Source organism: Bufo gargarizans, chromosome 7 (assembly GCF_014858855.1).
Source record: "Bufo gargarizans isolate SCDJY-AF-19 chromosome 7, ASM1485885v1, whole genome shotgun sequence".
Classification (NCBI taxonomy): domain Eukaryota; kingdom Metazoa; phylum Chordata; class Amphibia; order Anura; family Bufonidae; genus Bufo; species Bufo gargarizans.
Window position 1 is genome coordinate 38,935,719 of NC_058086.1, and position 15,467 is coordinate 38,951,185.

The 15,467-nt window shown below is 44.3% G+C and overlaps 1 protein-coding gene across 2 annotated transcripts in view; it reads right to left on the reverse strand.

The window, feature by feature from the left end:
* The window catches only part of AK5 (adenylate kinase 5), a 194,635-nt gene that overhangs the window by 65,032 nt on the left and 114,136 nt on the right, over window positions 1-15,467 (reverse strand). For both annotated transcript variants that reach the window (XM_044300470.1, XM_044300471.1), the window contains exon 9: window positions 2,055-2,097. In XM_044300470.1, coding sequence (XP_044156405.1) covers window positions 2,055-2,097 — 43 coding nt within the window. The remainder of the gene's footprint in view (window positions 1-2,054; window positions 2,098-15,467) is intronic.

Genomic DNA, 15,467 nt, shown 5'->3' on the forward strand with positions numbered 1-15,467 from the left:
GTCAGACGGAGCATACCAATCAAAACCTGGAGACCTACTTGAGGTTCTTTGTGGCTGAGAATCAGGAGGACTGGTCCTCATTCTTGTCCTTAGCAGAATTTGCATTGAATAACCGTAGGCAGGAGTCCACGGGTAAGTCACCATTTTTTGGCGCATACGGTTTCCATCCTCAGTTTGGTACCTTTTCTGGGTCTGGTTCCTCCGGGATGCCAGAGGAGGAGAGATTCTCTTCTGCCTTGTCCTCTATCTGGCGGAGGATTCAAGGGAATTTGGAGAGGATGGGTGAGAGGTATAAACGAATGGCTGACAGGAGACGTGTGACTGGTCCGGACCTGTGTGTGGGTGATCTGGTGTGGTTTTCCACTAAGAATATCAAGTTAAGAGTGCCATCTTGGAAACTGGGTCCAAGATTTGTTGGTCCGTATAAGATTTCTGCGGTGATCAATCCAGTGGCGTTTCGGCTGGATCTTCCGCAGACTTGGAGGATCCATGATGTCTTTCACAGGTCTTTGCTAAAAAAATATGTTAAACCGGTAGTACCTTCTTCGGGGCTCCCTCCAGTACCTGGTGCACTGGAGGGGATACGGTCCTGAGGAGAGGATGTGGGTTCCGGCGTCAGATGTCAACGCCAGCCGACTGGTGAGGGCCTTTCATAGGTCCCATCCGGATAAGGTTGGTCCGGGGTGTCCGGAGGTCACCTGTAGAAGGGGGGGTACTGTCATGCCCCACTCTGACGATGTGCGGAGGTCAGCCAGGATAGCAGCACGAGTTTAGTGGTTGCTTTGGAGCCGTGCTGGATCCGCCTCTCATCAGGTGCACTGGGTGGGGTCATTAGTTTAAATAGCACACTGCCCAGTGCCCTGAGCGGATTATACTGTTCATTTTGGTCTGGGAAGCTTGGAGGGAAGGTTGGCTGTCAGTTCCTGCTCTCAGAGATAAGTGTCATTTATAGTTCGGTTGTTTGTGTCTTCTATTCCATCCAGGTTCTGTGCGAGCAGACTGCTCCTATCTCCCCACTTCACCATCTCAGGGAGTTCAGGGTTTTGTCAGCCCAGGCTGGAGGACACAAGCAAACCTACCTTCAAGGTCTGCTGTGGGCTGAGCAGTGCAGGGAAAGAGGTCAGGGAGAAGCTAGGAGGTGACCCTTCCCCTGTCTCTCGTCCAGAGCCTGGTTGGTGTGTTATCTTTTGTACAGAGTGCACGTCCATCGTGACAGCCTGCCCCTTTAATAGTGACCTCCACAGTGTCCGCCCCTTTAACAGTGACCTCCACAATGGCCGCCCCTTTAACAGTGACCGGCCCTTTAACAGTGACCTCCACAGTGCCTGCCCCTTTAATAGTGACCTCTACATTGCCCATCCCTTTAGTAGTGACCGCCCCTTTTAACAGTTACCTCCACAGTACCTGCCCCTTTAACAGTGACCTCCACAGTGCCTGCCCCTTTAACAGTAAACTCCACAGTGGCCGCCTGTTTAATAGTGGACCCTTCCCCCATGCATGTAGCAGTGTAGTTGTGCAGTCATACATCATATGACTGAATATTTAAGGACCTGAGAACTGCTAAAACCTGCAAACAACCTGGAGTAGGACCTGCGAGCTTGTATTGGCTAATAAGGGACATGTGACCGTGTGTATGGCAGTTCGGATTTAAGTGAAAGGCTTGCTGGCTTCTATTGGTTAATGCAGGTCATTTTTGGGGAATATCTGAGGAACGGTAAGTCCTAGAGAGCTGAGACCTGGTCTAAAACCTTCCCGGACACCTGATGTACCTGTGTGCCAAATTTGGTGAAGATCGGTCCAGAACGGTAAAGAACGTCCAGACAGACAGACGTCTAGACAGACAGACAGACACTCATTTATATATATATATATATATATATATATATATATATATATAAGAGATATAAAATATAATAAAACCTGATTTAAATACTATTTTTTAGGACATATCCCCTTCACGTTACACCACCATTTGTTTTTATTGCCAGCTGCGATCTCCTAATTGATCTGACTCAGCTAAAATATTAAATATGAAAAGGTTGTAGAGAACTTACCTCTTAGATAATCATCTCCGAAACTATGTGCAATATCCTCATTCTGAGAAGCATAAATTAGAAAAAAAAAATACATTTTGAAACTGAAATTCCTTCCATTAGTCAAGATGATGCGCAGATTTATGACTTGAGGAAATTAAACTTTGAGAGCAAACGGAGCAAATGAGTCAAGGGCTTTTTGTGGAAATTGGAAAGTGACACAAGCAGCTACGGGGGATAAGATAACAGAGGGAGAACGGTTGTAACATCATCGTAATATCATGTTAATATAACATAAAAATACAGACAACTCATATACGAGACATTGGACGCCAGAAAATACCTCTGGCAAACGGCAAAATATTCATTAAATGGTTGCACCCCTCCCTCCTTTATGTAGAAAGCTCCAAAGGTATAAGATCAGCAGTTGCAGTATTGTGCTTGTGTGTTTTGGATCACCCACTGAAAGAATACCTGCCTTATCATTATTAGTATTATATGCATAAATCAATACTAAATATGACATTTTATAATATGTGTTATTATGGAATCTTGATTTTCTAGCAGTTTGTAGTTTCCCTTTCCTTACCTGAAGGCTCTCCAAAATGTTGAGAAACCTAAACAGTAACTGAGGATGGTGAGGAGAGGAGAGGGAGGAGGATAAGGGGGAGATGATGCTGCAGTCTCTCTCACTGTGAATGCTGTGAGAGGGGAGGAGGGGGCAGCAAAGAGATTTCATCCCCTTACTAGAAATAGCTGGCCCTTTCAGCACAATAAAAATGTGTAGATAGGCAGAGGGGTGTAAACAGCCCAAAATATGCAGGTTAGACACAGAATTCCTGATTACAATTCATCTAATACACATCTACAACTGCGTAAGGAAGGATTGAGTTTCATTCTGAAACCAGTTATGGGAATAACAAATTGGGTATATAAACAATAGGCTAGAAGATTGTGCAATCCAGCACATGATCTTAGAGAAATCTTGTCAAAGTGGCCCCTTTGATATGTCATAGATACACGGGAGAAGATCATATTGGCAAACTCTGATCTCAGACCACTTATCGCTTGGATCAAAGACCTCTATAGAGATAAATCACTTCCGTAGTAGGATTTCTAATGCTACATTCTAATGATCTGACCACCATGGCAGATTGCCAGCAATAGGAATCTCCGAGCAGTGCCAAAGTGGTTGGTTTCTATATACTGCCCATTTTATTCTGGAAACCAGTGAGATCCTGTTGACTCTATTTCCCCTTTAAGTAAAAATTCTGCAAAGCAGCAAAAGCTAAATTCACGTTCTCAAGAACAACGGCAGTATTTGCAGACAACAATAAGATTGACGGATTCCCACAAGATGTGACAGAGGAGCAGTCGAAATGTCAGACTAATCCTGATTATCTGCTCGTCTCTTGGCAGTGGCCAGCAATCAATCCATTTCGGGATAAGGTAAAAAATTTGCTAAGAGATTTTATGGCGCCGGTCCCAAATTGTTCTCTAATATATTCGCCATCTGGAAGAAAATTCTCACATTTCTCAGAAAGACTTAGAACGTTTGTAATAAATATAACCTCCAACATGTCTTCTATACTGCCTAGTGTCAGATGTAAACAAGCGTATTCATGTTTACAGACGGCAGGGATTTAGAAAATACTGACAGCACAATGTACACTAGAAAGTTCCCTTTAAGCATTAAAGGGGTTATCTTTATTATGTTTGAGTGTAATGGTGGCTCTACTACGAGTGACAGCTGTAGCATCCAATCAGGAGACCAGAGGGGAGGGGCTGTGATGCAGCTCAATGCTGACAGCACTTCCCAGTGAAGCTCCGCCTCAAGTGCACTTGCAAGAGCAGAATTTTGCAGAATAAAACTTCATATTCTCACTACTTCTTATAAGAAAAGCTCCACAAAAGTTATGTTTTTTCCAGCTCTCCCTAGCCCCTACTTAGCGTTCTTCCCTTTAAAATCATACAAAAATTGATACTCGCCTCACCGATTCCTCACTGTTGCCATTCCCAAAGTCACACAGGTCCCCATAGCTCTCTACTTCCTGCTCCTATCTTAACACACGGGAAAATCCTGCACAGCCAATTAGTGGCAAGTCACCACTGCAGTCAGTGATTGTCTAAGAGTCAATTTCCAGCATGTTGAGAAGGGAGTAGGAAGTAGACAGCAGCAGGGACGTGGGCAGCATCAGAAAATAGGTGGAAGATCAATAAGGTGAAGGGCAGTGGCAGGGAATCAGTAAAGTGAAAGGCTGTGGCGGGGGATAGATAGGATGAAAAGCAGTGGTGGAGAATCGGTAAGGTGAAAGGAAATGACAGGGTATCAGTAAGGTAAAAGGCAGTGACTGGGGGATTGGTATAGTAAGAGACAGTGGCAGGGGATAAGTAAGGTCAAAGGCAGTGTTGGGGGATTGGTAATGTGAAAGGCAGTGGTGGGGGATTGGTAATGTAAAAGGCAGTGTCGGAGGATTGGTAGGATGAAAAGCAGTGGTGGGGAAGCAGTAAGGTGAAAGGAAATGACTGGGGGATTGGTAAGGTGAAAAACAAGTGGCGGGCACTTGGTAAGGTGAAAGACAAGTGGCAGGCACTTGGTAAGGTGAAAGGCAGTGGCAGGGGACTAGTAAGGTGAAAGGCAGTGGCGGGGAATTGATAAGGTAAAAGGTAGTGGTCAGGGATCAGTAAGGTCAAAGGAAGTGTCGGGGGATTGGTAATGTGAAAGGCAGTGGTGGGGGATAGATAGGATGAAAAGCAGTGGTGGGGAATCGGTAAGGTGAAAGGAAATGACAGGGTATCAGTAAGGTGAAAGGCAGTGACTGGGGGATTGGTATGGTAAGAGACAGTGGCAGGGGATAAGTAAGGTCAAAGGCAGTGTCGGGGGATTGGTAATGTGAAAGGCAGTGTCGGAGGATTGGTAGGATGAAAAGCAGTGGTGGGGAAGGAGTAAGGTGGAAGGAAATGACTGGGGGATCGGTAAGGTGAAAGACAGAGGCAGGGGACTAGTAAGGTGAAAGGCAGTGGCAGGGGACTAGTAAGATGAAAGACAGAGGCAGGGGACTAGTAAGGTGAAAGGCAGTGGCAGGGGACTAGTAAGATGAAAGACAGTGGCAGGGGACTAGTAAGGTGAAAGACAGTGGCAGGGGACTAGTAAGGTGAAAGGCAGTGGCAGGGGACTAGTAAGGTGAAAGGCAGTGGCAGGGGACTAGTAAGGTGAAAGACAGTGGCAGGGGACTAGTAAGGTGAAAGACAGTGGCAAGGGACTAGTAAGGTGAAAGGCAGTGGCAAGGGACTAGTAAGGTGAAAGACAGAGGCAGGGGACTAGTAAGGTGAAAGACAGTGGCAAGGGACTAGTAAGGTGAAAGACAGTGGCAAGGGACTAGTAAGGTGAAAGACAGTGGCAAGGGACTAGTAAGGTGAAAGGCAGTGGCAGGGGACTAGTAAGGTGAAAGACAGTGGCAGGGGACTAGTAAGGTGAAAGACAGTGGCAGGGGACTAGTAAGGTGAAAGACAAGTGGCAGGGGACTAGTAAGGTGAAAGACAAGTGGCAGGGAATTGGTAAGGTGGATGGCAGCGGTAGGGAATTGGTAAAGTCAAAGGCAGTGGCGGTTGATCGGTAAAGTCAATGCAATGGCAGGAGATTAGTAATATGAAAGGCAGTGGCGGGGGATCGGTAAGGTGGGTATTGGTTGTTTTATGTTTTTAAGCCTCTGAGAGCCTTCTGCCCCCAATTCCTTCACACAAAAAAACCCCTCTAAGTATAATAATTTGTAAATGACTAACAAGAGGTAATAAAATCCGTTCTCGTGTACCAGTGTGGGCGCTGACAATAGTTCGCTAACCGCGCCGCTTTCTTTAGATCATAATCCTCCAGTACAAGTAGGAAACGTGCACAGTGATTTATTTGACAAGTGGGAGAGAGCAGCGCCTTCCTGATACTTATATTGTCATCTTACTTCTCATACCTCTTTGTTAAGTAACACTCTCATCTCTCCTTCGTCAGAGCCCCTGACACCACTGTGATTTCTGCTCCTTTTCATGCCGGATCCTCTGGGAATTTTTCGCTTATTTATATGGAGGAGCTGTAAGGTGCCATAAAGGTGAAAATAAGTGGGGTAAGCCTGACAAGTCGAGAGACCCCAGGGATCACTGGGGCTCATGGGCGGAGGCTGTGCTACGTTGTGGCTGATGTTTAATGGAATGTTACACCGTGGCAAATGTCAGTTTTCGCATGTGGTATCTCAGGTGCCTATAAGGAACCGTGTGCTGTCCGCATCAGTATGTCCGTTCCGTAGCCCCGCCAAAAAAATAGAACATGTCCTATTCTTGTCCATTTTAGGCATTGTTACAATGGATCCGCAAAAAAGAAAAACGCATGGCATATGGATGTCATTTTTTTGGGGGGATCCGCAATTTGCGGACCGCAAAACACATACGGTCGTGTGCATGTAGCCTAATTCAGCATGAAAAACGAGTTACTTTTTACATTTATTTTATGTTCTAAAAAGCTCCAGATTTGAGAGATTCTTTTTACTTCATTAGAATGGCGCCCCCTGGTGTTTAATCTGTATAGTAATGTGCATGTCCAACAGCTGAGGTGGTCGCACACGCTCAGTTCCATCTTTGTACTGCCACCAGCCATATCTACTGCTAGAAGCTGCAACAGTAACAGGGAGAGAGCTGATGCAGAAAGGACGTACCCCCTGAGCTGTGATAGGAAGAGAGCTGCTGCAGAAAGGACGTACCCCCTGATCTGTGATAGGAAGGGAGCTGCTGCAGAAAGGACGTACCCCCTGAGCTGTGATAGGAAGAGAGCTGCTGCAGAAAGGACACACCCTCTGAGCTATGATAGGAAGAGAGCTGCTGCAGAAAGGACGTACCCCCTGAGCTGTGATAGGAAGAGAGCTGCTGCAGAAAGGACGTACCCCCTGAGCTGTGATAGGAAGAGAGCTGCTGCAGAAAGGACGTACCCCCTGAGCTGTGATAGGAAGAGAGCTGCTGCAGAAAGGACGTACCCCCTGAGCTGTGATAGGAAGAGAGCTGCTGCAGAAAGGACGCACCTACTGAGCTATGATAGGAAGAGAGCTGCTGCAGAAAGGACGTACCCCCTGAGCTGTGATAGGAAGAGAGCTGCTGCAGAAAGGATGTACCCCCTGAGCTGTAATAGGAAGAGAGCTGCTGCAGAAAGGACGTACCCCCTGAGCTGTGATAGGAAGAGAGCTGCAGCAGAAAGGACACACCCACTGAGCTATGATAGGAAGAGAGCTGCTGCAGAAAGGACATACACCCTGAGCTGTGATAGGAAGAGAGCTGCTGCAGAAAGGACACATCCCCTGAGCTGTGATAAGAAGAGAGCTGCTGCAGAAAGGACACACCCACTGAGCTATGATAGGAAGAGAGCTGCTGCAGAAAGGACATACCCCCTGAGCTGTGATAGGAAGAGAGCTGCTGCAGAAAGGACGTACCCCCTGAGCTGTAATTGGAAGAGAGCTGCTGAAGAAAGGACTTACCCCCTGAGCTGTAATAGGAAGAGAGCTGCTGAAGAAAGGACGTACCCCCTGAGCTATGATAGGAAGGGAGCTGCTGCAGAAAGGACGTACCCTCTGAGCTGTGATAGGAAGAGAGCTGCTGCAGAAAGGACGTACCCGCTGAGCTGTGATAGAAAGAGAGCTGCTGCAGAAAGGACGTACCCCCTGAGCTGTGATAGGAAGAGAGCTGCTGCAGAAAGGACATACACCCTGAGCTGTGATAGGAAGAGAGCTGCTGCAGAAAGGACACATCCCCTGAGCTGTGATAAGAAGAGAGCTGCTGCAGAAAGGACACACCCACTGAGCTATGATAGGAAGAGAGCTGCTGCAGAAAGGACATACCCCCTGAGCTGTGATAGGAAGAGAGCTGCTGCAGAAAGGACGTACCCCCTGAGCTGTAATTGGAAGAGAGCTGCTGAAGAAAGGACGTACCCCCTGAGCTGTAATAGGAAGAGAGCTGCTGAAGAAAGGACGTACCCCCTGAGCTATGATAGGAAGGGAGCTGCTGCAGAAAGGACGTACCCTCTGAGCTGTGATAGGAAGAGAGCTGCTGCAGAAAGGACGTACCCTCTGAGCTGTGATAGAAAGAGAGCTGCTGCAGAAAGGACGTACCCCCTGAGCTGTGATAGGAAGAGAGCTGCTGCAGAAAGGACACATCCCCTGAGCTGGGATAGGAAGAGAGCTGCTGCAGAAAGGACGCACACCCTGAGTTGTGATAGAAAGAGAGCTGCTGCAGGAGAAATGGCATGCCCCCTGAACAGTGAAAGGAGAGAGCTGCTGCAGAAAGGACATGCCCCTTGAAAAAGGACATGCTTCTTGATCTGCCAGCATGAAGAAGATCAATTGGAGCAATGCAATGGAGATCTCTGGATCCATGTGCGGTACAGGGCTGGTTCAAGCTTTGTTAGAAAGGTATTGTCATGTACTATATGATGCTTGATTTTCACATTTTACGTCAATCATGACGTAGCCCGCTAAAGTAATGTAAAGCTCCTGGTCCCTGCTCGGACCATTTAACACGACATACAACCTGTGGCCAGTGTGAAACTACTACTCCCATCATGCCTTGAAAGCCAAAGGCATCTCCTGGACAATCTACCCTAAAGAAATAATTACGACTGCTCATTTAAGGAGCGCCGGATGGGGCAGACGAGAGCGGACGCGTACCTCCCGTCCCATCGCTGTCCCCCTGGGCGATTCTCCAAATCATGTGCATCTGTCACAATATTGTGAGGCTCCGCAAACAAGCGCGGTCCCTCCACACCAGAAGAAAATATCTGATGTGACAGAATTTACTCTTCTCCGTCCCTGCTTTGGTTGCCACGGTAACTGCATCTCGCAGGTACCATTAAAACAAACAAGACACTGCAGATTTTTTGGGAAATTGCACAAATCTTTCAGCGGCCAGAAGTAAGGAAATAATAAATTGATTAAAGTTGCATTTTCGGACTAAAAACAGGCCAATTAGGAAGTTATATAAAAAGCACCGGGTAAGTGAAAAACGTAATTGACCTAAAATTACATTCTTCGCAAATGATGCTTTCGTAATTCACACTATTTATAATCAGCTGCGGGGAGCGGAGGAGTCGTGCTGGGAATATTTCTAACCTATAAAGAACTATTGTTAAATTCGACCTGTGGCCTATAAAAAGTCAACCAATAGCAGCTGCATCAGGGAGGTATGAGGCATGCTGAGGCTTATGCCTCAGTGATAAAAATCCATTGCATCTGGTCAAAGTGTCCTTTAACTTTTGCAAATTCGGCTGACTGGTGTAGAGAGTACATACTGTATATTCAGAATATATGGCGAACATACAAATGCAACCTACTGACTGTTTCCAATGCTCAGCTTTTTCAGCCCCTAGTCCAGTCTTATAAACGTTTTGTGGCCATGTATAAATTATACACATAGGCTAAGGCCTCTTTCACACTACCGTTTTTTTTTAAACGTTTTTCGGGCAGTTTTTTGCGTTCCGTCATTTCAATGGTTCGGCAAAAAAAACCTGAATGTACTCCGTATGCATTCTGTTTCCGTATTTCCGTTACCATCTATTCAAAATGTTATGTCCAGCCCAATTTTTTTCTATGTAATTACTGTATAATTGTATATGCCATACGGAAAAACGGAACGGAAACACAACGGAAACAAAAAAACGGAACAACGGATCTGTGAAAAACGGACCGCAAAACACTGAAATAGCCATAAGTTAGTGTGAAAGAGGCCTTATATGGGTTTTCTAAGACTTCGATATTGATGACCTGTCCTATCCGATCAATATCAGATCAGTGGAGGTCTGACTGCCGGCACCCCAACCGATCAGCTGTTTGAAGGCTCAGACAAGAGCTGCAGCCTCTTCATACTAAACCAAGCACAGCGCCCTGCACTATATAGTGGCTGTGTTAGGTACTGCAGCTCACTTCAATGGAACTGAGCTGCACAAACAGTCACCATGTGACTGATGGACACAATGTCACAAGCAGTGGTGCTCACCCACTGATTAAACAATCAGACCCCCACCCAGTGGCTGCTACGTGACTCAGACCACATGGCTGCTACAGGGTTCAGGGGGAGGGGGGGGGACTGACTGCTGGTGGGTCTAGCAATGGACTTCTTCTGTCTTTCCCGTGTGAAAACACAGCATTTTCATGCAGCCGCCACTAGATAGAGCTCAATGCAAAGAGATGACTACAGCTTCCATCATAAGTGTAAATTGCTATGCACTGAGCTCCCCCTAGTGGTGGCTGCAGGCAGGCAGCTTTGTAAAAGAAGAGAATCAGCAGATTTATCAATGTACTTTTGCCTGTTGTCTGGTATAAATAAATTTAGAAATATGGTGCTGACAATGGGCGTTATAATTTTGAAGTACCTGTTCCAATTTCTTTGACTTAAAAGTCGGATAAAGTGGTTGAGGCCAAAGGCATTTTTTAATGCAGTATGTATTAATTTAAATTTTATCTGCTTCATTATCATTTTTTTTTTAATTAGTTAGAAATTTGAGGCGTTGCGTTCAACAGTGCCTGATGCATGCATACTCGAAAACTGGGTGTGGGGGCCCAAGAAAAGTTTTGCTATGGGGCCCCATAAGATCTTTGTATGTTCCTGCCCGCACCGATCAGATACTGATGACCTATCCTGAGGATATGTTATCAATATTTAGATCCTTTTAACAGAGGGGGGTCCCTCACTCCAGACCTTCATTAATTAGGCTGGAGCACAGAGTGTCCGACTAACTGGGTGAGTGGATAGATTTTAGTACATGGCCATGCACCGCTGAGAATCATCTCAGCGGTGCATGGCCATGTACTAAAATCTATCCACTCACTCACGTAAGACAAAGAAGTGCTGTAAGACTCACAAAAGTGAAACAGCTAACACAGGTCTCTCACGAGAGTAGAGACGGGATCCAAGCAAAAAACCGGACCCGATACAAACACAGCGGAGAAAGGCTGAAGCGTGGGACGCCACGGCAGAAATCCTTCCACAGACCTAACCGAGTGAACTTACACGGGACACAGTGAGTAATATAACTCTAAGTGGAACTATACCGAACCGCTGTACGAGAGGCGGCGTAAGCACGGAGATAACAGACGTGCTAGACAATTGACTTATCGCATACAGTGTACTCAGACTCTGAGACTACTATAGGTGATGGATAATCTAATCATGGTGTAAAACACAGAATCATCCCTGAATATCGTTTATCCCATATCCTATACGGTGGCATAAGATTTCAATTGTATGCATTTAGGACTATGTGAAATCTGCATGTAAATATATACCTTCGAATATACTTGAAGCACAATATTTAACCAGCTCTATCCTGCTCCGTCACAGACGACTGTGATCCACTAGCCTTACCCAAGTCGGGGGACACGGATGAAGCCCTCTGCGCCTTGCATTTAGATTTTTGTGCCCTAGAAATATATACTCTTCTGGTTGACACATATGTTATATATGCTTTTTACATGCTTTTTATATGAATTTTATCCTGGTGCACACAGGATATAGTGTTTATTGTTTAATAAATATTTTTATTCAATTTCCACGTGTATTCCGACTGTTGAGTGCCGGTTCTACCCAATCTTTACGAGAGTCTAGTCATGTTCCCATAACAAGGGTTAACTTATCTGTCCTCTTCCTCTCCCCTATTTCCTTTGGAAATGGGGAAGAGAGACAGGCCTCTAGTATAGATACGTGGTGTTATGTGTTGACCCATTCCTGGGCCCAATGATTGGAATGTTTCCAAATTCAATATTATTTGTACGCAGTCCTTTGTATTCCCCCTCTCCCTTATGTTCTTCCCTCCCTCCCATCTCTTTTACAGAAGTTATGCTAGTCGCAGCAAGGTATTACAGACACGAGACGGGCCTTTTCAATCCTGGCTCTCCTTGAGGAACACTTCATACGCATCTGGCAACAAGCATGGTACTATCTCTACACTACAAAAATGATTAAATACATGTCATTAAATGTCAAGGGCCTTAACTCTAATGCTGAAAGGAGGCTAGCCCTGACGGCGTGTCGCTCACCTTGATCAAAGAGGTACTTTCACATTCGCAGCCAGAACATTCCCACGAATCTATTCTCCTCGAATAGAAAGGTAGCAGCGGTGGCTATTCTTCCATCTGCTGATTGTCCCCTGCAGGTTGAATCTAGTATTTCTGACCCAAATGGCAGATATGTCATACTTCAGGCCACCTTTCAGGGCACCCCTCTTGTATTATGTAACCTATATGCCCCAAACTCTGCACAAATTCCCTTTTTAAGAAAGGTTCAGTTAAAATTGTCCCGTTATCTTCCAGCAGCACTGATAGTCGGAGGGGACTTTAATGTCTCTTTTTCTGAGAACCTGGATAGATCATCCTTGGCTGGAAAGATAGTCCCACAGTCAAAACGTAGACTCTCACGTCTTTTTAGATGCTTGGTCCGGAAATTCGCATTGTATGACTTAAGGCGAATAAATTATCCTACATCCAAAACTTACACCTTCTATTCTCATCCCCATAGTACACCACACACTCGCATTGATTATTTCTTCGGTAATATACCTACCCTTATAATGTTAGCAGATGCCGAAATAGGAAATACCACCTGGTCCGACCATGCCCCGATCTCCATTCTTTTGAATCCCACTAGGAAACACACCAAGGTCTGCCACTGGCGCATGAACGATACCCTTCTCACTAGACCCATACGCAGACAGGAGCTGCAAGACACTCTATCTGAATATTTCTCTATCAAACAACCTTCTGTCTCTTATGTGTCTACCCTATGGGAGGCAAACAAAGCTGTTTTTAGGGGTAATTGCATAGCAATCGGTTCTAAGCTGAAAAAAGACCGTAACTTCACATACGCTTCCATTGTTGATCAACTAAAAACACTAGAGGCCCAACTGGAGACGCATGGCTCGCGGCATCTATTACGACGCATCGTCATTCTCCAAGCTAGACTGAGAGATTTGGCATATGCGAAAACGAAGAAATTACTCTTATACTCCCGCCAACGCTTCTATGTGTTGGGTAACAAACCGCATACAATTTTAGCACGTCAGCTCTGCGACTCCAATATTACAGGATCACCTACGGCTATGAGACAATCAGATGGTAATACTCCGTATAATCCTAATGTTATCTCAGACCTTTTTCAACAATACTATGCGGCTCTTTACGCTCTCCCACAGCAAGTGCCCACTAATCGTGCGGATTGTCAAAGGTCATTCTCCTTCTTTTTAACCCCTTAGGGACAGGCTCATTTTCACCTTAAGGACCAGGCCATTTTTTGCAAATCTGACCAGTGTCACTTTATTTGGTGATAACTTTAAAACGCTTTGACTTATCCAGGCCATTCTGAGATTGTTTTTTTTCGTCACATATTATACTTCATGACACTGGTTAAATGGAGTAAAAAAAATAAATCATTTTTATTTATAAAAAAAATACCAAATTTACCAAAAATTTTGAAAAATTTGCAAATTTCCAAGTTTCATTTTCTCTACTTCTATAATAAATAGTAATACCTACAAAAATAGTTATTACTTTACATTCCCCATATGTCTACTTCATGTTTGGATCATTTTGGGAATGACATTTAATTTTTTGGGGATGTTACAAGGCTTAGAAGTTTAGAAGCAAATCTTGAAATTTTTCAGAAATTTTCAAAAACCCACTTTTTAAAGGACCAGTTCACGTCTGAAGTCACTTTGTGAGGCTTAGGCCTCATGCACACGGCCGTTGTTTTGGTCCGCATCCGAGCCGGAGTTTTTGCGGCTCGGGTGCGGACCCATTCACTTCAAAGGGGCCGCAAAAGTTGCTCCGTTCCGTGGCCCCGCTAAAAAAATCTAACATGTCCTATTCTTGTCGGTGTATGGAATGCGCACGGACGCCATCCGTATTTTGCGGATCCGCGATTTGCGGACCGCAAAACACACCACGGTCGTGTGCATGAGGCCTTACATAATTAGAAACCACACAAAAATGACCCTATTCTAGAAACTACACCCCTCAAGGTATCCAAAATGGATTTTACAAACTTTGTTAACTCTTTAGGTGTTCCACAAGAATTAATGGAAAATAGAGATAAAATTTAAAAATTTCATTTTTTTGGCAGATTTTCCATTTTAATAATTTTTTTCCAGTTACAAAGCAAGGGTTAACAGCCAAACAAAACTCAATATTTATGGCCCTGATTCTGTAGTTTAAAGAAACACCCCATATGTGGTCGTAAACTGCTGTACGGGCACACGGCAGGGCACAAAAGGAAAGAAATTCCATACGGTTTTTGGAAGGCAGATTTTGCTGGACTGTTTTTTTGACACCATGTCCCATTTGAAGCCCCCCTGATGCACCCCTAGAGTAGAAACTCCAAAAAAGTTACCCCATTTTAGAAACTATGGGATAGGGTGGCAGTTTTGATGGTACTATTTTAGGGTACATATGATTTTTGGTTGCTCTATATTACACTTTTTGTGAGTCAAGGTAACAAGAAATAGCTGTTTTGGCACCATTTTTATTTTTTGTTATTTACAACATCCATCCATCCAGGTTAGATCATGTGGTATTTTTATAGAGCAGGTTGTCACGGACCCGGCAATACCTAATATGTATACTATTTTTTTATTTATGTAAGTTTTACACAATGATTTCATTTTTGAAACAAAAAGAATCATGTTTTAGTGTCTCCATAGTCTGAGAGCCATAGTTTTTTCAGTTTTTGGGTGATTATATGGGTAGGATATGATTTTTGCGGGATGAGATTGTGGTCTGATTGGCACTATTTTGGGTTGCGTATGACTTTTTGATGGCTTGCTATTACACTTTTTGTGATGTAAGATGACAAAAAATAGCTTTTTTTTTACACCGTTTTAATTTTTTTATGGTATTCACCTGAGTGGTTAGGTCATGTGATATTTTTTATAGAGCAGGTTATTACGGACGCGGCGATACCTAATATGTATACTTTTTTAAATTAACTTTTACACAATAATAGCTTTTTTAATAATAGCGATTGTCTTAGGTAGGGGCTCATTTTTTGCGGGATGAGGTGACGGTTAGATTGGTACTATTTTGGTGGCCATACGCCTTTTTGATCGCTTGCTGTTGTACTTTTAGTGATGTAAGGTGACAATTTTTTTTTATTTAGCACAGTTTTTATTTTTTACGGTGTTCATCTGAGGGGTTAAATCATGCGATATGTTTATAGAGCCGGTCGATACGGACGCGGTGATACCTAATATGTCAACTTTTTTATTTTTCCCTATTTTTTACCATTTTTTTTAACTTTATTTGGGGGAAATGACGTTCATTTTTTTTACTTTTAATTTTTTTGGGGGGGGGATTTATTTTTTAAACTTTTTTTTCACTTTATTTTTTGTCCCACTTTGGGACTTCAACTTTTGGGGGTCTGATT